General features: G+C 42.8%; 1 protein-coding gene across 1 annotated transcript in view; it reads left to right on the forward strand.

The window, feature by feature from the left end:
* The first annotated feature begins 1,394 nt into the window (after nt 1–1,394).
* Nucleotides 1,395–24,582, forward strand: part of LOC107306704 (sodium/hydrogen exchanger 2-like) — a 31,849-nt gene continuing 8,661 nt past the window's right edge. The window contains exons 1-7 of the mRNA XM_015850036.2: nt 1,395–1,687; nt 6,868–7,331; nt 12,331–12,581; nt 18,775–18,992; nt 19,888–20,090; nt 22,278–22,367; nt 23,691–23,761. Of these exons, the coding sequence (XP_015705522.1) occupies nt 1,417–1,687; nt 6,868–7,331; nt 12,331–12,581; nt 18,775–18,992; nt 19,888–20,090; nt 22,278–22,367; nt 23,691–23,761 (1,568 nt within the window). The 5' untranslated portion in view covers nt 1,395–1,416. The remainder of the gene's footprint in view (nt 1,688–6,867; nt 7,332–12,330; nt 12,582–18,774; nt 18,993–19,887; nt 20,091–22,277; nt 22,368–23,690; nt 23,762–24,582) is intronic.

The raw sequence follows: 24,582 nt of genomic DNA on the forward strand, positions 1-24,582 counted from the left end.
TGAGGTCAAGGAAGATTGATACACTTTTCCATAAAGTCACGCACGGTGGTGTGCACCAATAAAGATTTTATTAGTTTGAACTTTGGAATACCACATTACTCATAAGTGATGATGTTGTGTGTAAATCCCAACTGTCACCATCACCATTGCTAAAGGCACCAACCAATGCCTTACTGTGCTCGCATCCACTGGTGTCTATAAACCAGCTTTGTTCAGAGGAGGGCTACAGAGCTGGTGAGGGTCTGGAGCACAGGCCTTATGAGGAGAGGCTAAGGGAGCTAGGATTGTTCAGCCTGGAGAAGAGAAGGCTCAGGGGAGACCTTATAGCTCTCTATAACTTCCTGAAGGGAGGTTGTAGTGAGCTGGGGGGTGGCCTCTTCTCTTGTGTAATCGGTGATAGAACTAGAGGGAATGGTTTTAAGCTGCGCCAGGAGAGATTCAGGCTGGACATTAGGAAGTATTACTTCTCAGAAAGGGCAGTCAGGCATTGGAATGCACTGCCCAGGGAGGTGGTGGAGTCACTGACCATGGGGGTGTTCAAGAAACATTTGGATGTGGTGTTGATGAATATGATTTAGCCGGGAAGTATTGGTAATGGTTGGACTAGATAATCTTCTATGTCTTTTCCAACCTTGATAATTCTGTGATTCTGTGATAAATGTCTAGTACGTGTTGATGAATGTTAACGAGTGCCATTTTTGCACGTGGAGAAATGAGATGACACACCTTTGCTCCATCCATGCACATCTGTGTCAGACACTGCTGTGTCAAACCCTCTGCTGCCATCTGTCACACAGCAACAACATGTAATGGGATGTTGGTGGGAAGGTTCGACCCCTACTGCCATCCCATTGACGTCATGGCCAACATCAGAACACAGGAGACACTACTTCTGGAGCAGCCCTTGCAGAAACACATAAGTATATATATGTGTTCTCATATTTTGGCACTGTATGAACAACAGACGTGATATTCAACAGTTAGTTAATATATACGGTTATATGTAATTTAAATACTGTATATTCTACACTACATAGCACGCATATAGATATATATATGCACGTATACATCCGTCGATGTTTGTAGCGCGCTAACTCCCTCCTGCCGTACGTATGCACACATGACACACACAACACTCCTTTGGACTAACTCACACTTCGCAGCTCACTCCGCCGCCCGGCCCCAGCAGCACCGCGCCGTCTGACAGCGGCTGGGCGGCGGCCGGGGGCAGCGGGGGCGGCCCCGGGGCTCACGGGGCGCCGGGCGGGGGCTCGCCCAGTCACCGGCGAGAGGCGGAGCCGGCGGGGCCGCGGCGGCGGCAGGTGTCCGCGGCGCTGGCGGCGGGATGGTGGCGGCGGCCGGCTCGGGGCCGTAGGGCGGCGGCGGGGCCGGCAGCGGGGCGGCGGCGGGGGTGCCATGGGTGGCGGTGGCGGCCCCCCGCGCCGTGGCTCGCCGAGGGGGCTGCTGACGGTGCTGGCGGTGCTGGTAGCAGCGGCGACGGAGGTGCGGGGCACCGCGGGGAGCCAGGCACCCGGCGCGGCGGCGATGGGCACCGGCACCCCGCCGAGCCCCAGCGGCACAGCCTTCGAGGAGACGCGGCTGCACGTCTTCACCTTGGACTATCCCCACGTGCAGATCCCCTTCGAGATCACCCTCTGGATCCTGCTCGCCTCCCTCGCAAAGATCGGTGAGCGCGGCCCACGGGGATTCCCGTGCCCCGCAGACCGGGACCGCAGCGGGAGCCCGGTGCGGGGAGCGAAGCGCCGGGAGGGGAGAGCGGGGCGGGGCTCCCGGGGTTGGCGATGCCCCTTCTTAGCGTCATGCCCCGGGACGGGCTCGTTCGGAGGGTTTGGGGGGGGAAGGTGCAGGTGAGCAGCGGTAACCTGCCGCCCGCTAAATCACGGGCTGGTAGGATTGGAAAGCAGAGTTCAGCCGGGCACGGCAGGGTGTTCCTTGATGGCTCTGCTGCCGTCGGAGCGCTGTTTTCTTCCTCTTATAGTAACGCCGGCTCTAATGACAGCTTCATAACAGAACAACAGATCGATGAAGAGCAAATATTTATGAGGAAGACTCCTTGTTGTACTTTCCCCACCATTCACTCGTGTCCCGAGAAAGACAGAAAGTGCAGATCTGAATGAGTGAGAAAGGCCGCTTATTCCCTCATGTGGAAATTATTTGTATTGCATAGTTTCACTGTTTAGTGTGGTTTACGGGCCGTGTGCCCTATGAGCTTTCTGTACCCCAGACCAAATAAACGAGTACAGCAGACTCATCTAAAGATATCAGGAAAATGCATACTAGAGACCTACTTTAGAGTCAGTAAAGCTATATATGATGGACTCAACTGTCTCAACTAAAAGATAATGGCAGGGATCAAGGATAGACCTGTGGAAACCAAATAAAAAAAGTCTGTACATCCTTTGTTTAACTGGGAAATTTGACTTTGTGGCACAGATTTGGGTGGTCCTGTGTGCAGCCAGGAGTTGAACTCAATGCTCTTTGTTGGACCCTTCGAACTATGGTTATCCTATGATTCTGTGATTTCAGACAGAGCTGTGATCGTACTTTGATGGAAGAGCTCGATAAAATTTTGACGTGTCTTCTTCTGACATTTAAATGGGGTCACATTATTTACACATTACATGTCAGGTAATTGAGTTTCTGCAAAAATGAACACTGCTGCTCACCTCCAGCTACAGTCAGCACTGAGCTGGGAGCCTGATCTTCCACCCCACTACCTCACTGTAGCTTCATCACTTTCTGCAGAAGTACCTTTATCATGCAGCCAGCTATTCAGGTTGCACATCTAAATGCGTTAAAGGTGCATATTTAGCCTTGAGGATGAACGTAGGTGTTTGCAGAATCAGGATATAGTTTCAGAGTGATGCACTCAGATAAATCATGAACCGTCATAGCCAGAACATAAGGGATTTGGGAAAGAACTCAGCCAGTCGAGTGCTGCAGATTTGCTCTGGCTTCTGAGCCTAGATACAGCAAGAACTGTTCAATGAACTAACGCTCCTTTTGCTTCATTAACCACTATAGGTAATCCATCTGAAACATGTCAGCACATACATACACAGTAATAGATTCTGCAGGACTCTATGCATTATAACTGTCATGGCATTTTGCTAGTGCACAGGCATCTAAAAAATTAAGAAAATGAGAGTTGCCTACTTTTATTTCCCAAGCTGACTGCAGAGCAATGAATAAGCTAAGAGTGTAAATGAGGAGAAATGCCTGTAATTGTCAAATCCCTTCAGCTACATCAAAGGATGGTTGATGTGGCAGATGTAGGGCACTGTCCCTGCTGTTAGAAGCATGCTGCAAGCAGCCAGGGCCAGGTACCAGGTGTGGCTGCGCCAGCTCTACCACGCCTACCTTCAGGGCCCCGGCTGTGGGGCTGGAATTAGGAACATCCAGTTCTGGCTCCTAGACTCCTGCTGGGCTCCTTATCCAGCGACTGCATCGCTTGCACCTGCCCAGCATGGGATCTCATCACTCCCAAGCCTAAGTCTGTAGGACAGGATGGTTTCCCTTAGTTCAAAGGGATGGAGAGGAGTGTTGAGCCCCTTCTGCAAGGCAGCTCTCTGGGGCATCCTTCTTCCTACATTTCTTCCAGGCAGTGCAGACATCCTGCTCATGTTGTGCCACCTCGAGGCACACGCACTGCCCAGGAAACTTGGGTGCTTAATCTGGCATCGTGCATTCCTTTCTGGGGCTGGGCAGAGGGTGCTTACATAGAGCACTGCTGAGCAGCAAGCCTTTATGAACAGAGCCCTACATTCTGCTCAGCTGCAGGGAACGTGGAAGATAAGGTTGTGCTAATAACAGCTCTCATCACATCCTTAGGATCCCAGCTGTATCCCAGCACCTGCTAACTGCCTTTTTGAATGAGCATGTTTTTGCAGAAGTGCAGTTCGATTGAAGTGGAAGCATTCAAAGATCTGCTCGTTGGCGATGGGGGATATCTAAATGAAAGGCTTCTCAGACCCTTTACTGTAGACTGGAATTATCAAAAGTGCAAGGGACAGCCTAAGAAAGGGTGAGAACCTAAGCATTTTCGTGAAGTACATAGAAAATAGAAAACTTAGCATTTATATTCCAACAGAGAGCAAGAGCACCTTTTGAAATCTAAGAAATTGCCTTGAGCAGAATTGCTAATTTCTGTCTACCTCTAGTTACTTATCTTGTGTGGTGATACCATACATGAGGTATGTCGCTAACATGCTGATGAGCTCACCGGTGCATTAAGTGGAATCCAGTGCACCCCAAACACGCTGTAATCTTTAGGCAGTGAGACTGGTCTGCTTACTGCCCTGTCTTGCTGAACTCCTATGCCCCTAAACTTAGAAAACGTTGTCTAACTCACCCAGATTGTCATTACTCATATGCTTAATCACAAGCACAATTAGAAGTGCTGCTTCTCAGAACTGACATGATGCCCCATCCCTGGAGTTGCTCAAGGCCAGGTTGGATGGGGCCCTGGGCAGCCTGAGCTGGTGGAGGGGCAGCCCTGTGCACAGCAGGGGTTGGGGCTGGGACAGTTTTATGGTCCCTTGCACCCAAACCATTCCATGATATCCTTCCAGCACTTCTCTCCCAAATAAAAAGTTTCCCTGAGTAAAACTGTTCAGCACCTGAACCCCGAGAATTGGACCACTCACACACAATCGAAAGTCTCAGTGGCACCGTCAGCATCAGAAAGCATTAGACTTCACCCAAGAATAGGAAACCAGGACTCTAAGGTCCTTTCAGCTTGAAGAATAATGAACTTGCACATAAGGCAGTGCCCAGTGGCCTGAGGGTAAACATCTTCCATGCTTCTACTGCATAGTCAAGAGTCCAAGAACAGGGTCAGAAGAGGAGAAAGTAGGTACGGTCTTGGGTTCAGCCAAAGGTCATTCATGTGCTGCTTAGTGGGAACCCTTCAAGGATGAGGTAGAGTACCAAGTGCTCTGGGAAGGTATGAACTTTCTAAAGAGTGACTCGTAAAGGAAAAAAACAAGAAAAAGATTTTTATTTTATGTCCATAATAGACGTTTCATTGCTTTTGCGATAGACCTGCTTGGAAGGTTTTGTTTTGTTTTGTTTCTTTTTTTTTCTTTCCCCTCATTAAAATCTGCATTTGTATAAATTCCCTTGTTTTCAATTTTTATTGAGAAAATGTTTCAAGATACTTTTCAAGGGCTTTTAGATCTTCTAGCAAAAACTACTTACTCAGGAGAATCTTCTTAATTACTCTGTCAGAAATTTTGGCTTCCTGCCACTGCAGAAATGAAGACAGACCATAATATGTTCAAGTGGAAGTGTCTGAAAGGTGAAGAGACAAGTGTACGAGAGGCAATTCTTATCTTCCTGGGGTCATTACCTGCTCTGCTCATACAGCAGACTGGATCCTAGTGATTCCTGTTTCAAAGAACGATAGTGAATTTAGCAATCCTAATGCGTCACAAGACATATATTAAAAAGCACTCTGTTCATCCAGAAGAGAGAAAGAAAGGAGGCTTGAGCTGTTTATTGTTAAGAACAGCTTTAATAGTTATTGAATACATAAGTAAAATTCTGTAGGTCAGAACAACTTCCCCCTTAGTCTTGTTTAACCATTTGTTTTCCATAATGATAAAATCAAGCTTTCTTTTACCTGGAAAAAAAAAATCAGTGATGAAAAGAGAACTAACAGAGTAAGTGCTACAACATACAGAAGCCTCAGACTGGGAACCTGGATGTGAACCTTTCCAAGTTTGCAGAAGTTTAACTGTTTCGACTACAGGTGTGAATTTTACTGAAATAGTTTTACTGAAATAGACGCCCGTTATTACCACACCCAGTGTTTCCACGCAGCTCTCATTTAAAATAATTTAAATGCTTTTTACTTAGGCGGGAATTGTAGGATCTTGTGGGTGTGGATAGTTTTCTATATAATTATATGGGCCAAATATAGATAAGGAGGAGCCTGGAAAAGATTGGTATCGCCACGACCTGGAATGTGACCTTTGTGCATAGGGTTGACCATTCCATTAGATTGGCCAAAGTAAGTTCCTTTCAAACATCTGCCATTCGTTACTGAAAGTCACCCCTACACAGTAATCAACTTCTAAAAGTAATTGGAATCTTTAAGTCAAAACTATGTGGCTTTGAGATTTTTTTGTAGGCAATGGAACCACTCAACTCTTAAGTCTCCTTCCAAAGCCTTTTTTTATTCTTTATTTTTTTAGCACTCTGCAGAAATTTTTGTGACAGACTCTTGACACTACTATAATTCATGTGATAGAGAAGGATTCATATAATAATACAAGCTGCAGTTTATTGTCCCTTCATGGAAAACGTATTTTTGTTGTTGTGAAACCAATTTGGAGACTCCGCTATAGAGTAACATGGCTGATGATGCCTCCTCATGGTCACTGAGAAAGTGCCTTGGTTGAGTGGATGCAGGTCATGTGGTAGTGACCCTGGTTTTCAGACTCCAAAAGAAGCCTGAAAATAAAATGAATGTGTTTGTTTCTTAAGTTCCTTTGTGAAGCTGGGCATGGAGGAAGGGTGGTTATCCTGATTTTTTTTTTTTTCTCTACCTAGGTGTCACTTTCCCGTTAGAAGAAGCGTTTTGAATGTGTTCCTGTAGGATTCTAAGTTACTGGATTAGCTATTAGATTGTGTCTCCATCAAATTAACTGAACTAACTATGCTAGATGACAAGTTTACATTGACCTGTGATGGTGGTCCATTTCAGTCTTGTCAATGAAAATGAAACTGTCCTGCAGTTGCTGTTTGTTCACTACAGAGACTAAGATAACAGAATGTGGAGTAGTTGGTTGGATTCTTTGCAAATAACCTTTTCATTTTCTTGTGTTTGAATTTCCTTTGAAGGCTTCCATCTCTATCACAAGTTGCCCTCAATTGTACCTGAAAGCTGTCTCCTTATTCTGGTTGGATTGCTTCTTGGTGGGATTATTTTTGGAGCAGAGGAGAAGTCCCCACCTGTAATGAACAGTGATGTGTTTTTCTTGTATCTTCTACCGCCAATTGTACTCGACGCTGGATATTTCATGCCAACTCGTCTTTTCTTTGAGAACTTTGGTACTATATTCTGGTATGCCGTGGTGGGCACACTCTGGAATGCTATTGGCATTGGGATTTCACTTTTTGGAATTTGCCAGATCAGTGCATTTGGTTTGACTGATATCACCTTGCTGCAGAATTTGCTCTTTGGCAGCCTCATTTCAGCTGTGGATCCTGTGGCAGTGCTGGCTGTGTTTGAAAATATCCATGTCAATGAGCAGCTCTACATTCTGGTATTTGGGGAATCATTGCTGAATGATGCTATAACTGTGGTAAGTTACCAGATAAATGATTAGTTGATTAAAATGATAAATGACTGCTTGCATGCCACTGTGTTGTCTGTTTGAATGTATGTGGTTATTGCAGTTTGCTAAAAGGGGAAAGTAAGTGCTAATGCATTTATGTAATTCTCTGAACTTCAGGTTTAGGAACTACAATAGCTACAGCAGAGGAACGGGCAATGGTAGCATATTTGCTCAAGTGATTTTACTACCTGACCTCTTTAGTTTCTGTACCTTTGAATTCTATCACTTCCGTAATCTTAAACTGGAGGCTTGCCTCATGTGCACAACTGTAGTTGGATGGGACAGGCAAAAGCGACAATGTGAGGTGTTCTCAGGGAGAATGGATGTGTCATTCAGCTACCATGGGCATGGGATCCAGGTGATGCCAGGTGTTTGCATGTGCCTGTCTGGTTCAGACTACACAGAGCCCATGCATACATTCTCCCAGGCCACAGATGATCCAGGACAGCCACCTGGAGTTAGCAGTTTCTAATCATTAACTAGCTGCACCAGGTTTGTGGAGCTGACCTGAGGACAGAAATCTGTAAATTCCATTAATACTCCCAGTGCCCCTTGTTTGTACCTGATGACACTGTGGCTGGAACATGACTCCCATTTATCTACACCTTACTTGCAATCCTGCCCATGTTAACTATGTCATGGCATGCTTTCTGTTTTATGAGCCATGGAAACACATTGTTTTTCATATGACAGAAGGATCAGGAAGATTGATGAATTAGGTCCTCACCTTCCCTGTCTCTGTCACTGGCTTCTTATCGACTGTCCCACTCCATACAGAATTATCCTTCAGTTTTCCACCTTTCTGGGACATTCCTTCACCTGCTTAACACCTGTGTATCTCAAGCTTTTAATCTGAGCCTTGGTACTGATGATTTCTCGTGTGCCCTGAGGCGTAGTGCTGTACACACGTACACTTTGTGCATTACCAGACTCTATGTTGCATCCCTTTGTATGGCCTTGCCTTAAAGCCTAGCTGTTCTCTTCAGCTTACAGCTGCATCTGCCTGTTACTACTGAACTGGCATGTAAGACAGTTGGGGAAAACAGTGGGTGTATATTCTGAGTTCCAGACAATTCAGCCATGGCTGTGTCTGTCTTTATTCACTCTTAATGAGCACATATACGAGGCAATCCTTTTTGTATTATTTTTCAAGACGGAAAAAGGGCTACTTTAATGTTAATGTAAGTTTTTTATTTTTTTTTTTTTTTCTTCTAAAATTGTTTTTTTTTCGAATCACAAAATCAATTGCCTTTCTACTGGACCAGCAGTCAGTATTTAAAGTTTTGCTAGCAAAACACTTCATCTTGATGGTGGAAGTGTGTGTGCACACCAGTGCCCAATGGTGGGTTACTTCAAGGTACCTTTTTCTTAGGCGCTGGCATGGCAGTGATTTGTGGCTTTCCTGTGGGCATCATTGTTGCCTTCCTCAGAGTCCATTCTCACGAAGTGCCTGCCCCATTGCCCCACCATGGAGAGACGTACTCTCAGGAGCCCGTAGAGCCAACCCAGCAGGTGCAGTGGCCATTCGTGTATTCGTGGGGAGTGAAAGGGATCTAGAGTCTGTTTGGTCTTACTTCCCAGCTATTGCTTAGGGGTGGTTCCTGGCAAGAGATCAAGTGGTTTCCACTAAGCTAAGCACTGGTCTGCTAATGGCTCCTTGTTATGATTTTGCACACCTGCAACCGTGCTTAAACTGAAAATGTAACTCAGGCAATCTCATGAGGCTGTTCTTGAGTGCCCTGGGTGGACCTTGCTCCCACATCATGGCGGTGCTGCTGGAGCAGTGCTTGCTTCAGATGCCTGTGGTGGGATGCAGGATGGGGCAGGAGAGGTGCTGAGGTCAGGCTGGCCATGGGCAGTGTTTCACAGCATGACTCCAGTAAACATGCTTCCTAAATACTTTAAGCCATACTTTCTTTTAACCTGCTTGCACTGCTGGGCTGCTGCTAATAAAAGCTTTCCTTAGGAAAGCAGTGTCGTCTGTGCTTTCCCTTTTCAGGAAACTTGTTACCCCACCTTCGTTTTAGCTATAAAGCAGGGTGTGCATTCTCAGGAATCTCAGCTCTGCTGTGGTTTTCATATGGCTTTCATGCCTAACTGGTTTCACAATTTGGATGATCCCACCAGTGGAATTCTGAAACCTGAATTTATTTGAGTACAATATTTGCCAGTCAATTGTATTTCTTCTCATTTGGTTGGTGCCTTACCAATCACCCAGTTTAGTGACAGCTACCGTGAGGAAATTAAATGGCAAAATCACAGTTGTAGCTGAGTTTTAGAGGTTCAAATTCCTATTCTGGGCTTAAAATCTCACAGAAGGAGCCAGTTTCATTACAATAATATTATTCCTGTATTAAAAACATTGCAGCAGCACTCTGCATTCTACCTCTACCAAAACCATTACTTTAGAGTGCTTTCGAGTAATTTCAGAATTAAAAACTAATAACTGAAAAGAGATGAAAATAAGTAATTAGTGTCTAGGAAAAGCATGTATACTCTGAGACACGATTAGAAACATTAGTGACTGATGACTCTTGGTGTAACCTTCAGCAAGTTCAGCTAAAGGATGTTGAGTAAATCTTGAACTTGAATAAAAACAGTTTGCATGCCAAGTGCATTGCAAAATGTGGCTGTTGTTGCTGTTGTTTAACTCACCTGAAAGCTTAATGAGAGCTGTAAATCTGAACTACCTGTGCAGTAAAATGGAATAGAACCTGATTGCAATCTCTTGCACAGTAGTGCAAATAGAGAACAATAAGAAGGAGATTAAAATAATTTTCGTGACATTCCATAGTCTTAGCTACTGCTTACAGCATGACATGGTTTTCAACAATGAACGTTGCATTTCTGCTCTCAAATAAGTTGCAGCAGTAGACTCTATATTAACATCTATGCTGGAAATAGACTCTATTCTGTTTGCAGGTTGAGTACTTTGCGGTGGAGATGAAGCGATCCTGTGGGAAGGCTGTTGCTTGAGTAGGTCAAAATTATATGCTTTACAAGCAGGTGTCAGTGACCTTTCTTCAGTTACTTGCCAAACATGTGTATAAATATATATATATACTTATATAGTTACTTTTGAAAATGTAAAACAAGGCTGTTTGACTCAATGAAAATGATCATGTTCCACAATCCATACTGAGGTAGATGAGAAGGTATCTTGAAGAATAGTGCAACACAGGGGCAATTGCAAGTGCCAAGAGGTGACTCAGGGAGATCATAGAATCATGGAATTACTCAGGTTGGAAAAGACCTCAAAGATCATAAAGTCCAACCGCAGCCTAACCATAGTACCCTATCTCTAACAACCCTCTGCTAAATCATATCCCTGAGCACCACATCCAAATGGTTCTTAAACACATCCAGGGATGGTAACTCAACCACCTCCCTGGGGATCCTATTCCAGTGTTTAACTACTCTTTCTGTAAAGAAGTGTTTCGTAAGATTTCTCTCCTTTGTTGACACAAAAAAGCACTATTTTTTATTTTTTCAGCTTGTGATTCAGGGAGCCCTGTGAGTCTGTGGAATGAAGGGTCTTTGTAAAATGACTAACAAAGGCACACCTTGTTAGGAGGCTTAATTCTGGTATGCTTCTCTCCATGCAAATTCATCAGGTCTAGAAATAAAAGCAGAGTGAAAACCAGTGAAGCATATGACATTACTTTCCTGTCCTGCACAGGGCATAATATCGAGGAACAGGGCAAAAAAAGCTGTGAGTCTGCCTCGCAGCAGCAAGTTGAATGGGTTTGTCCAGGTGAAAAATGACACTTCTCCCAGGTGGACTCATCCTGAGGATTTTGCACTTTAGAAGCAAGCAGCTCATGTTCTTCCTCTTCCCCTGCTTGTTGGTCTGATATGGAAATCAGAAATAACTGGTGACCCTGCTATGATTGATTTAACCTTGTGTGGTTGTTTTTTGTTCATGCTTGTGCTGGAATATGCTTTTTTTCTCTTTCAGTTCTTTCCTTTCACTTAGCTCAAAGGACCCTTAATAGCCTGTATCTTCAATTACTCTTTAGCGAGGGCTTTTGCCTATGTAAGACTTCTCAAATTTTGGCTAAGAAGAGCTGTAAAGCTAACTTTCTGTCGTGTGAGAGAACAAGGCTGCAAAGGTGGCAAATCCTTCCCAGCATTCAAATACCTACAATGTTGGCACAATGCAAGTGCTGATAAAAGATTGTTCTTTCAAGTAGCATTTCTGATAGAGAAGCCTGTTTGATTTGCTAAGAAGTCCATAAAGAAAGCACAGATTAAACTCCTTGTAAGCTGCCCAAGCTGGTATTTGTTATGAGCATGGTGGCTAAGTCTATGACCCCAGTTTCTACTTCTGGCTTAGGTGTGCTCTGTTCTAGGAATAGGACCAAACTTTGGCCTGTACACGAGGATCATGTAGCCACCGTGATATCACAAGGCTGGAAGCACACATGTAACATTGGGCAATGCTTGAATCTTCCAAATAAATCTGCAACTGTGAAAACCATTTAAGATTTTTTTTTAAGAGTGATTGATTCTGTTATTGACTTTTTAGTAGTAACTACTGATTTGAGGAACTTGGGCTTTATATTATTGTTTTATATATAGAGAGAAAAGGAGATCTGGCCTAGAAAATGTTATAATCCCATTCATCTCATTTGTTTAAGGAGGGCAGTTGTAAGAATTTTGGAAATGGAACTGGGCAAATACACAGGTCTTCTATGGGAATTGAATCGAAATCTCTAGAAACAATCTAAGGTTTGGAAGTCCTTAAACTATTGCATTCAGAATGGTTAAGTAAATCAGAGAAAGGCCGCTGCATGGATGCCATGTTTCTTGTAATCTCTGGGGTGGCTGCAGTCCAATGTTTCTCAAAAGTAGGTTCAATGTAAACAGAGAAATACAGAGTCCAACCATGAAGCAGAGAAACGCAAAGACACAAAGGGAAATTAAGAAGAATTCAGAAACATAATGTGCTTTCTTTTTCTCATAGGTCCTGTACAATTTGTTCAAGTCTTTCTGCCAGATGCGCACAATTCAGGTTATTGACATATTCGCTGGGATTGCTAACTTCTTTATAGTGGGGATCGGTGGAGTATTGATTGGAATCCTTTTGGGATTTGTAGCAGCCTTTACCACCCGTTTCACCCATAAAATCCGAGTGATTGAGCCGCTCTTTGTTTTCCTGTACAGTTACCTTTCCTACCTCACCGCAGAGATGTTTCACCTCTCTGGCATCGTGGCGTAAGTACCCCAAACTTCAGTAATAATAGCACCCAAATAAGAATGGGAACTGCAGAGAGGACCAGATTTTGCAAACCCTGCCATATGGTCTCACTCCACTGTGCATGGCAGTGGAGCTGCCTTGAGGATTTGTGGCTTCTCCCATTCTGCTCCCAGCCCATTGTCTCAGCTTGCCACCACGCCAGCTGTGTCGCTAAAACTGCCTGTGGCATCACACCATAAACCATATCTTTGAAACCTTCCAAATTAAAAATAATCCCTAGTATTTTTGGTGGGGTTATTTTTACCTCAGATCAGCTGGGTGACCTGTGTCCTCATGAGACCCCGCCACTGGTCACAGGCATTGCCTGGGGGTGGTACACAATGATGTGGGGGCAGCCATGGCAGGCAGGGAGTGGCAGTGGTAGCTGCAAACCTCATGAGCTGGCTTTGCTGCCGATGCCAAGGTATTGTGAAACTGCATCTTCATGTAGTCATGTGAGCAGCCAGCAAATGCCATTCAGTGGAGACAATGCTTGTCCTCCTGCTTCATTACAAATACAGTAAGATTTGCAGAATCTAGTCCTACGATGATATAAACCTTCAGTTTAATAACTTGATACATGTGCCTGTGTGTTACAATGCTCTCTGAATACATTGCTATGTACAAAATAATATTATTCTTCCCACTGCTAACAGATAAAAATATTTTTCCTCTGCAGGCTTTCCCTCCTGGGCTTCAATAAAGAGAAAGCACAGCCTCTCTCTTGATGCTGTTTGTACTATAACAGCTTCATCATTAGAAAGAGCCTTTAGGACACTTGATATGCTTAAATGGTTTTCTCAGGTTCCAAGTAATATTTTTAAAAGGCTGACCTTCTTTAATGACTTTGTGTTGTTCTGGTGGCAAAAGTGAGTCATTCAGGCATACGAAACATAGATATTTGAAAGCCTATTTGTTACTATTGAGTGTCACTAAAGCTTGAAAATTCTTCATTTGATAGTTATCCTGTAAGAATGTGAAGATAGGTTTGATATCATAGTTCTGATAGTATAAGTTTTTCTGGGTCTGGGAAACAATTTACATGGAAACTTACAGCTGATAAAAAAAGAAATGTGCCATGAAACCACAGGGGTCAGTACTGTAATGTAAGTAAAGATCTAAAGCTTGCATAGGTCTCCTTCTCTGATATGAGTCTAAATAAAGCAATGTATGCATCCACTTTGGCCGAGTTCATAAATGAGCCATCTCTTTCCCCACCTTCTATTCATAGCATTTGTGTGGTTTCTAGTTTCCTCCACTTCTTAAGTCAAATGTTTTTGACATCCTATGATCAAATACTCAAAGAGCTTCAAAGCCAAAGATGTGTGGCTAAACTGTGCATGGAAAAAGTTGTATCAGCATGCAGGAAAATACTGAACTGGACAGTCTGCATCCGGGATAAAATGGAAAGGGCACAGTGGGAACCAGCACACCATTACTTCATGTGGCACCAGTGAGCTATTCATTTCTGTTTGTAATGGCAGCCCTTGAATGGGTGCAGAACAGTATAGAAAGACTCCAGGATTTTTATTATTTTTATTTTTATTTTTATTTTTATTTTTATTTTTATTTTTATTTTTATTTTTATTTTTATTTTTATTTTTATTTTTATTTTTATTTTTATTTTTTTTTTTGTGTGTGTGTGTGCTGTTTTTTTTTTCATCCAGCAGTACAACAGAAAATCAATTGTCTTTAAAATATCCTATGCATGTTTTGACTGCAAGTGGGCTTCAAAATAGCTGAGGGAGCTGAATACCTTGGGACCTCTGCAGAGGTCTGCTACTGTGGCACACACAACTTAGCCCCCTCCCTGCAGTGCTGCTAAACACCTGCAGCTCCTGTAACCCCCACATCACCTTGGAGGGAACTGGAATTGTTCAGTCTGGAGAAGAGGAGGCTCAGGGAAAACCTTACCACTCCCTACAGCTACCTGAAAGGTGGTTGTGGTGAGGTGGGGGTTGGCCTCTTCTATCCGGTAACAGTGATAGGTCAAGAAATGATGGCTTCATGTTGAGCCAGGGGAGGCTCAGGCTGGATATTAGGAAAAATTACTTCTCTGAAAGGGTGGTGAGGCTCTAGAACAGGCTGCCCAGGGAGGTGATGGAGTCACTGTCCCTGGAGATGTTGAAGTACCTGCCGTGTGGATGTGGCTCCGAGGTACATGGTTAGTGGGCATGGTGGGGAATGGATGACAGCTGGACTAAAATAATCTTAGTGGTCTTCTCTAGCCTTAATGATTCTGTGATTCTGTACCCTGTGCCCTTTGCATTTAGTTAGGCTTTGAGCTCTAGAGAATACTCTGCCTTGTGTGGGAGTGCAGCATGGGGCTGAGCCCTGTGCTATGCTCTGCAGTGAGTGCCCTGGTCCCAGCCACTCAGTTCTGGTCTCAGAGTCAGCCTGGGCCATATGACCTTGAGGTGCCCCTTGCAACCTGGCTTGTTCCAGTATTCTGGAGTCATTTGTAGCTCAGCCTGTAGGGAAGAAATGCAGAGTTTCCTTTCTTTCACCTGTATCCTATGTACTGAACTACTGATACTCTCTTCCTGCGTACCCAGATTATTAAGGATTCACTGCAAGGCTTTGCACATACACACTGTGCTGCACTTCAGGCAGAAAACACGGGCAGGAGCATGTAGTGTTCTATAGCATATAAAAGACACATGCACAGAGTGCCTCTTTTCTGTGCAAGCAGGAATTCCTTGGCAAAAAGGAAATGAGAGGTGCTCTCTTGTTCCTCTGATAAGTCTGCGTACTCACTCTGGAAACAGATGATTCCTGAAGTACCCGTGTGTAGCCCATGCACAGGGTCACTCAGCCAAAATATCTCCAGCCCTGACTCAGTCCTCGCCAGCTGCCGTGAGAAAGTGCTCTACAGCAGAGGAAGGAGGTCCTCCTGTAATTAGAGCCGAGCTGGCATCAGGATCAGAGTGTGAAAACTACAGATGTAAATCTGAACTTTATCTGCCTGGTTCCCATTTCTAATTATAATGCTGTATTCGTCGCTTAGTAATTTGTTATGAAGGCAGTGAAGAGGCAGGACTATTAATATGTTTTGGGTTTTTACTTGCAGCAGTGATTTAGCAGGCTGAAAGGAAAAACATTGAAACTACTGTGAAGTTAGTAGGTCAAGGAAACTTGAGGATTGAACGCAGGGGCCTAGTTTCTTGCACTCCTGACAGAAACTCTACTGTTTGTACAGGAGAGCTCTTCAAAGACACAGAAGGCTGCAAGTTAATTGCAATTACTGTTTTCTCCTCCGTTTCTTGATAAGGGCAACCTCCTCAGGTCACATAAATCAGGGCTAGAAGTGAACAGTGATTAGCTGTGGAATAGTACTTATTAGTACTTGATAGTACTTAATAGTACAAAGAAAGTACAACACAATTTGTTACATTGGTGAATCATCTCAGCTGTCAGTACTAATTGGATAAATGCAAAATGTGACTGAAAAGGATATTCTGTACATAAGAGCATAGTCCCTTTAAATTCTTGTAGTTAAACGTGGTGGGTGTTTTAGGTTACAGGTTGTAAAGATCCAGATTAATTTGGTGACAGATTCTTATCAGACATCTATTTCAGTGTCTCCATTACCTCAGAATCCAAAAACAAACTGTGTTCGGAGCTTCCCTCCACACTCCCCAAGCTGCAGGGCTTTTCTAAATGGATGTAATCATGTAAACTATTTATTTTAAGAGGGTAATAAATAGTATTGAGTGTCGTGTTTTGTCTTTGATGCAGACCCAACAGCTCTAATGCTTTGGACAGTGAGCTGCAGCTTTGAGACCCTGAAATGACTGTGTCTGGAAGGGGCTGTTTTGCAGCCTGCCCATTACTTTCTTGCTAGATTGCTTTTGCTGTCCCTGCACTTGACCCAGTGCCATCTGTGCTATGTGCGAGTTGACTGAAGGTTAGCCAGGACTTGTTACACCTGTGCAGTTAAGCTGTGCCTTCACAAGAGGGCTATCAGGGGACATGACATAACCGGACATATTTGTAGCTCTATCAGTGCAGTCTCTGGCTTGACAAGGGCTGATTTGCCAATGAAGACAAGAGTTCTGGAGGGTTAAAATGATAAAGATAGCTGATATCCTTTTTCACATATACTTTAGAAGTTGCTGAACTGAGGAACGCAGGAATATTCCCCAGCTCCCAGGCTTGGGTATACGTCCTGGCTGGATCATCACTACATGTCAGGACAAAATCCATGCATAGTCAAGATCTTCTCCTACTTTCTTCCTGAGATGTATAGGCATATATATATTTGGGATCTATTCTGGAATCTATTCTGAGATCCTTTTGGAGCTACTGCTCATTCTGAGATTTCTCTTTCCACTTTTTAAAAAGGTTTTTCATAGAATCATTGGAAGTTGGAACGGACCTCTAAAGTTCACCTAATCCATCACTCTTGCAATGGGCAGGGACACCAACAGCTCAGTCAGGTCACTCAGAGACCCATCCAGTCTGATCTTGACTGTCTCCAGGGATGGGGCATCCATCACCTCTCTGGGCAACTTGTGCCAGTGCCTCACCACCCTCACTTCAAAATCCTTTTTTTTTCTTATATACAGTCTAAATCTCCCCACTTTTAATTAGAAACCATTTTCCCTTGTCCTGTCACCACAGACCCTACTAAAGAGTTTGTCCCTTTCTTTCTTGTACCCCCCCTTTAGATACTGAAATGCTTCTACCAGGTCATTTTTAATCCCTTCTTTTAGAAGAAAAAGCCTTTATGTTTATTCCAGTCAGTAGGCTTATTCTCAGGTCTCTTCAGCCTTCCTTTCCATTTGCACTCACAGGAACATCAGAGTTGTTCAAAGGTGGGTCTCTTGGCTTGGAGATAGGACACACTCAACAGAAAATTTTCTGTGCCTGTGATTGCCTGTGAGACATGAGAAAACCTCCTTTAGCTTCTTTCATGAATGGATCTGAAATACCTTTAATTTTTCTCCTTTGTGACTAAGAGTAATTTGGAGATTTTCATAGGAGATATTCCCCGTGTTGGCAAATCATTGTGGACCAAAATACTCATTGCACTGGGATTAATAACCACGGGATAAATCCTTATGGGCTATAGTCAGAAAAGAAACATAAATGCACTTCTCTGTCTAGATTTAGTCTATATATTTTGGCTCAGAATCCATTCATGGATGCGTATAATACTGTGATTAACTAGAACAGCAGAAAAGACATGGCTGTGGTGAGAGAAGACATGCTTTGCCTTAAGTGTGAAGAGTGACAGCAGTTTCACAACCAATTCTGTATTAGTTGCCCACACTGGCAACTGCTTGGAAATTCAGACTATACTTCTCTTCGCTGAGGCTGCACCTTGAGGTTAACCTCTAGCCAGCACCACTGGCCACCTCTGAGCCTTCAGACTTTGCATGAGTGGTCTCAGCCATCCATGTGCCATGGAGTACATCTCTGATGTACCGCTAATGTCATCCTTCACTTTGCTCTTCCTCCTCATTAGAGAAACTATGCTTATTAACGTCAGCCTAGAGAAGGGACATATAGGCATGGTAAGCCCTATCTGTTCTTGCACTTACCAGCTGAGATAAGTAATTTAATTCGGTTTTGGGTGCTTTAAATGCTCAACAGCAGTCTGTGTTTTTCTCCTCTGAGGCCTTGCTCAGCTCTATGCATATGGAAAGCAAGCAGTAGCCTAGGATGGAGAAGTTTTCTGTGGCCTTGTTGTTTATGTTGCCTGGAAAAAGGAGCTGGCTGTTGTCATTGCCATCAAGGCAGGAATGGTTTGGTTGGTCAGCTAATGGGAAGGGAGTGAAGTCCTGCCCCAGAGCTTACAGTTGCCATCCCATCTGTTAGTATCTGAATAATGTTTTTTGATGTCCTTCAGCCGCAATAGGAGCAGCAATCCCTGCTCTCTAGGGCTGCCCTGGCTCTCCTCAGCTCTGCCTTTCTCAAAGTGCGTAGTTTAAGTGACCCCTGAATGTCATGTGTGGGTTTAGAAGGTGACAAAACTCTCCATGCACTTATGTGTTCTCAGAAAACTTCCTACTACAGAAAAAAAACAACAACAACAAAAAACAGGGTGTTCACTAAGTCTATAACTTGGAGGTTTGTTGGTGATGGAATAAGTCATAGTTTCTATCTTAAAGAGAACTATGAAAAAGTGAAAAGTCAATGAAACAGAAGATTGTGTTTCCCTTTCAGGATTACAGCTTGTGCCATGACTATGAATAAATATGTGGAGGAAAATGTTTCTCAAAAATCCTATACAACAATAAAATATTTCATGAAGATGTTGAGCAGCGTCAGTGAGACCCTGATCTTCATTTTCATGGGAGTGTCTACAGTTGGAAAGAACCATGAGTGGAATTGGGCCTTCGTTAGCTTCACTCTCCTGTTCTGTTTAATCTGGAGGGCACTGGGTAAGCAAATCTCAGACCATTTGTCGTGTTATAAGTGATACTTCCTACCTTGCTTCCAACAGAAAATGATGATATTTAGAGAGCTCCATTATTTTATATGTAACGTATCCCAAATCTCATAGTTAGCTTCCACTTTACCCCAAAACAAAATCCAGAAATCATTTTGGCCTTGATCCTACCCATCAGAAGGCAGTGGCAGCGAAGTTTGTTAATCTGAGTGAATGTATCTGATTAGTCATTTATGAACATTTTATTCATAAAAGAATATTCTATTCTGCAAACCTTATACCGAAGGTATATACTGCCCTTCCTTATATCCTTATACTGCCCCTCAACTCCTGGCCCCTAGGCTTGCTCCCTTAAGGTCTGCCCTTATGCCTTTCTCCAGCCTGATGCATCTCTGTAACCTGTACCTTTGGTACGCCACCATGCATTGATGTCTTCTTGCTCCATCCCCAGTCCCCCATCTTTCTTGTCTATGGAAATAAAATTAAGTGGCTGAGTAGGATTTTGCAGAGTTCAAAGCACAGATTTGCTGGCAAACCAAACTGTTCCAATGTACCTTAAGTCTCATTTAAAAAACTAGTTTAGGATTGTGGTCCATGCTGAAACAAGAATTACTACAGCATTAGAAGTGGCTATCTTGCAGGTATCAGTTAGATGCTTCAGGTCCTAAATCTAGCTGGCCTGAGGTGACTAGATACGATTAAGAAGAAATTTAGATTTTTCTTTGGTGGTGTTTTGAAGCTGCTATGTAACATTTTATTCCTTCAATAACATGCAAGTAAGAAGCAAGTACAGATGTTTTAGAACAAGTACTGGCATTGTGGGGGATATCAATATAATTTTGATTTCCTTTTTTCTCTTTCTTGTATTTCCATTTTTATTCCCTCAGGTGTTTTTGTTCTGACTCAGATCATTAATGTGTTTCGGACAATTCCTCTCACTTTTAAGGACCAATTTATTATTGCCTATGGAGGCCTCCGAGGAGCTATTTGCTTTTCACTTGTGTTTCTGCTCCCTCCTTCTGTGTTCCCCAGGAAGAAATTGTTCATCACTGCTGTTATCGTGGTGATATTTTTTACTGTTTTTATTCAGGTAATGCCTTTCCTCTTTTGGACCGTTTCTTTCTCAGGCAAGATGTGAATAAGCTGTGGGTAGAAAAACAGATATCCTAAATTACTGGAAGGAACATACTTGAAGTGACATATTTCTGTATTACTCCATGGTCATACTTCAAAAGAAAAAAAAAAAAGAAAAAAAATGCTATGCAGTCAGTAGACAGATAGCAGAACTATGTCAGATATTAAGTACTTAGGTGAATATTTAAGTAGCATTAAGCATTTAGGACCCAATGAGGTTGCAGTAGAGATTAAAGATAATATGGGTAAAGCCCTGGTACTAATTAGTTGTTAGAATATTTAAGTTGTATGTTTACTAAGGAGCTGGGTGTTGAGTGCAGAGAAGAGTGGAAAGAGGAATGGAAAGCACTTAAGGGTGCTGCAAAGTGAACTGCAGGATTTTAATGTGGGTGTTAAGCAGAAATATTGAATACCAGCTGAACATCCATTCAAAAGCACCACTGACGTGAAAGAATATGAAGAACAGATCTCTGGTATCACAGTGGTCATGGAGAACTGGTCTGAATGAATAGGAGGAATGAGAAGAAGGAAGAGAACACTGACTTCAAAGGATAGAATACTTTAAAATGTGGATATGTTGGGAATATGTTATGAAATGCACTGTGGTTTACCAAAGAGAAACCAGATACCATTATTTGATAGAGAAATCTGAGAGTAATCTCATCAAACTAGATTATTGTAAAAGCTTCCCTTTCATTTATTTGGTTAGGGATGGGGTGAAAGACAGGGGAGCCATACAGGAGGTTATTAACTTAACTGTTTGTAACACATAGGTTTAGATTGGCTTTCAGGTGATTACAAAGTGAATGAGGAAGTGAGGAAGGAGTTAGCAGTTTCTCCTATAAAGGGAAATAGACTAATAGAGTATTTGGGGTCTGAGGGTGTCTAGTGCAACCTCATGCCCAGAACAGGGCCACCTGCAAAACTAGATCTACTTACTCAGGGTGATGGCCAGTTTTATTAAGTATCTCCATGAACGGAGATTCCTCAGCCTTTCTCAGCAGCTGCCTCAGTGTTCAACCACCCTGATGAAATAATAGGCTGATGAGTTGTTGTGGACAAAATTCCTCAAAAGGTGATTCCAGGGGATGGTTTTGTTGAATATTAATGTTACTGAGTTTTTGTATGCTGATGTTTCTTAATGACAGACCTTGGAAGGTGACAACGTAAGCCTATTGCACCAATGCATAAGAAATGTGTATTGAAACAGGTGTTTCCAGCAGAGAACAGCGTTGTGTTCTAATCACTTGGGACTGGTAAACCTGTTGTGTGAAAGAAGACCAGAATGTCTTGGTCTTGGCAAAATGAAGAAGAGGGAATGTAATTACTGTTTATATCAGGGAGTGAACATCAGGGAAGGAGGAGCACTGTTTAAGCTAAAAACACACTGTTGGCAGAAGAACAAAGTGGTACAAAGTGACCATGGTGTAATTAAGGAGCAGCTTTCTAATTATCAGAACAATGAGGTTCAGGAGGAGTGTTCCATGTGAGCAATGGGGCAAAGAAACCTAACTATTTTTGAGATAAAGCTTAATTTGCTTATGAAAACAAGTACGTGGCATGGTTGTCTTGAATAGTGGGGACTGATGTCAACACCATGAGATTTCTCTCCTCTGTCAGTATGCCTGTACAAATAAACAGTGATGTCAGTTTTTCCACAAATAATTGTTCAAAAATCATTATATCATTCTGGGGCAGCCAAAACTTTTGTTCTTTCTCTCAGAACTGTATAGTATTTACACATATTTGCCAAAAGTCTTTGTGTCCTGGTTCTGGTCTCTGCTACTCTTGAGCCTACCCAAAGGTTACACAAGACAGATCCCATTAGCAATACATCATTTACCCATCTTGGCCCTCTCTGCTCTAGACAGTGGGGCTTTCTTTGCTTCTGTTGTATCAGTGAAGTCTGTGTGTTGACAAGGCCTTTGCAACTGCGTGCAACACCTGCATATTACAAGAGTTAATGTGCTATTAGGATTGTCAGACTGGATTTTTGGGAGCTAAAAAGAACATTTTAGGAGCTAAAATGTTATTTGCTGCCATTTTTACTGCTCTGACAGAGATAGACAGAGAAGATTGAAGGGCTTTGTTCTTCCTTCATATTTATGGAAAAACACAGAAACATTTGCTTTTTTCTTTGCAGGGAATAACAATTCGTCCTCTGGTGGAGTTTCTTGATGTCAAAAGGTCAAATAAAAAGCAGCCTGCTGTCAGTGAAGAAATTTATAACAGGGTATGTTGTAGCTTCATTGTCACAGATGAAACCTTCATAGAGATGAAAATCCTGATGGCTTTCAGTATGACAAGGATTTAACACATGGCATTACAGAGAAACGCTCATTCTTTAAGATTTATTTACTATAGCTGTTTTAAGAAAAATAACTGCAAAGTTTATACTTTATATTATACTTATCATAATTATTGAGTATTTTTGATTTGAGGTCTTCACTTGGTTTTGCTCACTTGTTGAACTAAATTATGTTTTTTGTAATTTGTTTCACATAGGAGATATGTGTTATTTTAGAACTCAACTACATTAAGAAACCTTTGGCAATTTAATTACACTGTAGATGAGTTAGTCTAATTAAACACATGTAAAATCATCCTAAAGACACATTTAAACTTCATAAACTCTCACATCATCAGTGTCTTAATAGATTTGTGTTTTGAATGCATATGTCTCTAATGATGGTGGTTCATTCACTGTGTGTTTTCTTGAATGTAATTATGCTTGCAGCAAATCTGCTGATAAAGCCTGATTTTAAATTCCAAAAATTAGGAATAATAAAGGTCACATTCAGTAAGAAACTGAAGCTAGGCACCCAAAAAGTCAATTTTTGAGCTTACCCTTTGGATTTTCCCCTGAAATTTAGAGACCCCTACTGTGTTCCATGAATCAAGAGCACAGTTGGCTGTGAGCTGCTGTGGGTATCCAGTGAGATCTTAGCTGAATTGATTTAGCCTTTTGTAACTGGTAAAAGACTGAGGAAGAATGTGGTTCTAATAATGGTTGCTCAGGGCACTTCAAGGTGAGGTAGGACCACAGAACCCTGAAACAGGAGCTCAGGATGTTGTCTATGGCAGATCTGTTCTGTGCATCCAGAAGGGGCAGTGCTGGCTGCCCACTTGGGCTGTCTCCTCCTCAAAGTCACACCTGGCTCATGGTCAAGCCTGGGGAAGTCCCTGGAAAAGTTCCAGGCATAGCTCCAAGAGATTAGGGAACTTGAAAGAGATGAAAATATGGCAAAAATAACTCCAGATTTAGGCAGGAGCTCAACAATGATGTTGTGGAGACTGGCTTCTGTCCTTGGCTTTGAGCTCCAAGGGAGAACAGGATCCAGAAGCCCACTGGGCATGTGAGTGAGAGCAAAGCTGACCCCTTTCAATATCTGTAAGCCAGGCCCATGCCTGTTTGCTTAGACTGCATTTAGTTAAGCATCATCCTGAATTTTGCCTTGGCTTTTCTGTTTTGAAGTAAGTTGAAAATTAATGAAATCTAATGGTAGGCCAAATGATATCCATGCATTTATGTGATGAATCAACATTTCTTATTTAGTTCTTCGATCACGTGAAGACAGGAATTGAAGATGTGTGTGGACACTGGGGTCACAACTTCTGGAGAGATAAGTAAGAAGGGCACTTAAAACTTTCTTTGTTATACAGGGTACAATGAACTGGCTCTGCAGCAACAAATGAAAGCTGCTGGGCATCAGATTTCATTTTCAGCATTTTATTCTTGAACGCAGATGGTTGTTTTTAGAACGCGTGGGTTACAAAGAGAGAGTGGTAAAACAATGTCTTTTTAACTAAACCACAAGCAAGTAGTACAAAATTTCCAGCTGGGAAAAAGCACAGCCCTCTGATCCCAGGGTAGATTATTTTACCTACTGAGGGTGTGGGTAATCTCACTGTTTCTGACAGTTTCAGAGCGTTTCCTGCATGTCAGCTGAGCTTTTGATTCTGAGCTGGCTTTCCTACTGCAAACTATCTCTCTCCATGGTGTTAAGTGAGGGGATGGTTTCCTAGATTATGTGAAACAAGCAAAAGCTCTGGGACTTCCGCTAGGAAGATCAAGGCACTGGCTGGCATGAGGTGCATGAGGGATCCTAATGGCAGGCAGCTCCACAGTTCCTGATGGGATTATTTAAAACTCAGTTAAGAGGATTACCAGTGGCTATACCTGAATTATTTATGTGTGCAGTTTAGCTGCTGAATCATCATCGTTGTTTGTGTGGATCTAACTCCCTTTTCTCAGAAGCACATTCTTTTTCATCCAAATCCTTCAGAAACAAAGCAAGGGTATTGCTCACCCACCTTCTGGTCATTGCTCTAGCCAGAATTTAAGCATTTTACCCAAAGAGGAACAGCATCAGCAGCAGAGGTTGAGGATCCCTCTCCAAATGACTTGAGGGCATGGCTGAAGATGCTGTCCTGACAGATGGATGACA

Source organism: Coturnix japonica, chromosome 1 (assembly GCF_001577835.2).
Source record: "Coturnix japonica isolate 7356 chromosome 1, Coturnix japonica 2.1, whole genome shotgun sequence".
Classification (NCBI taxonomy): domain Eukaryota; kingdom Metazoa; phylum Chordata; class Aves; order Galliformes; family Phasianidae; genus Coturnix; species Coturnix japonica.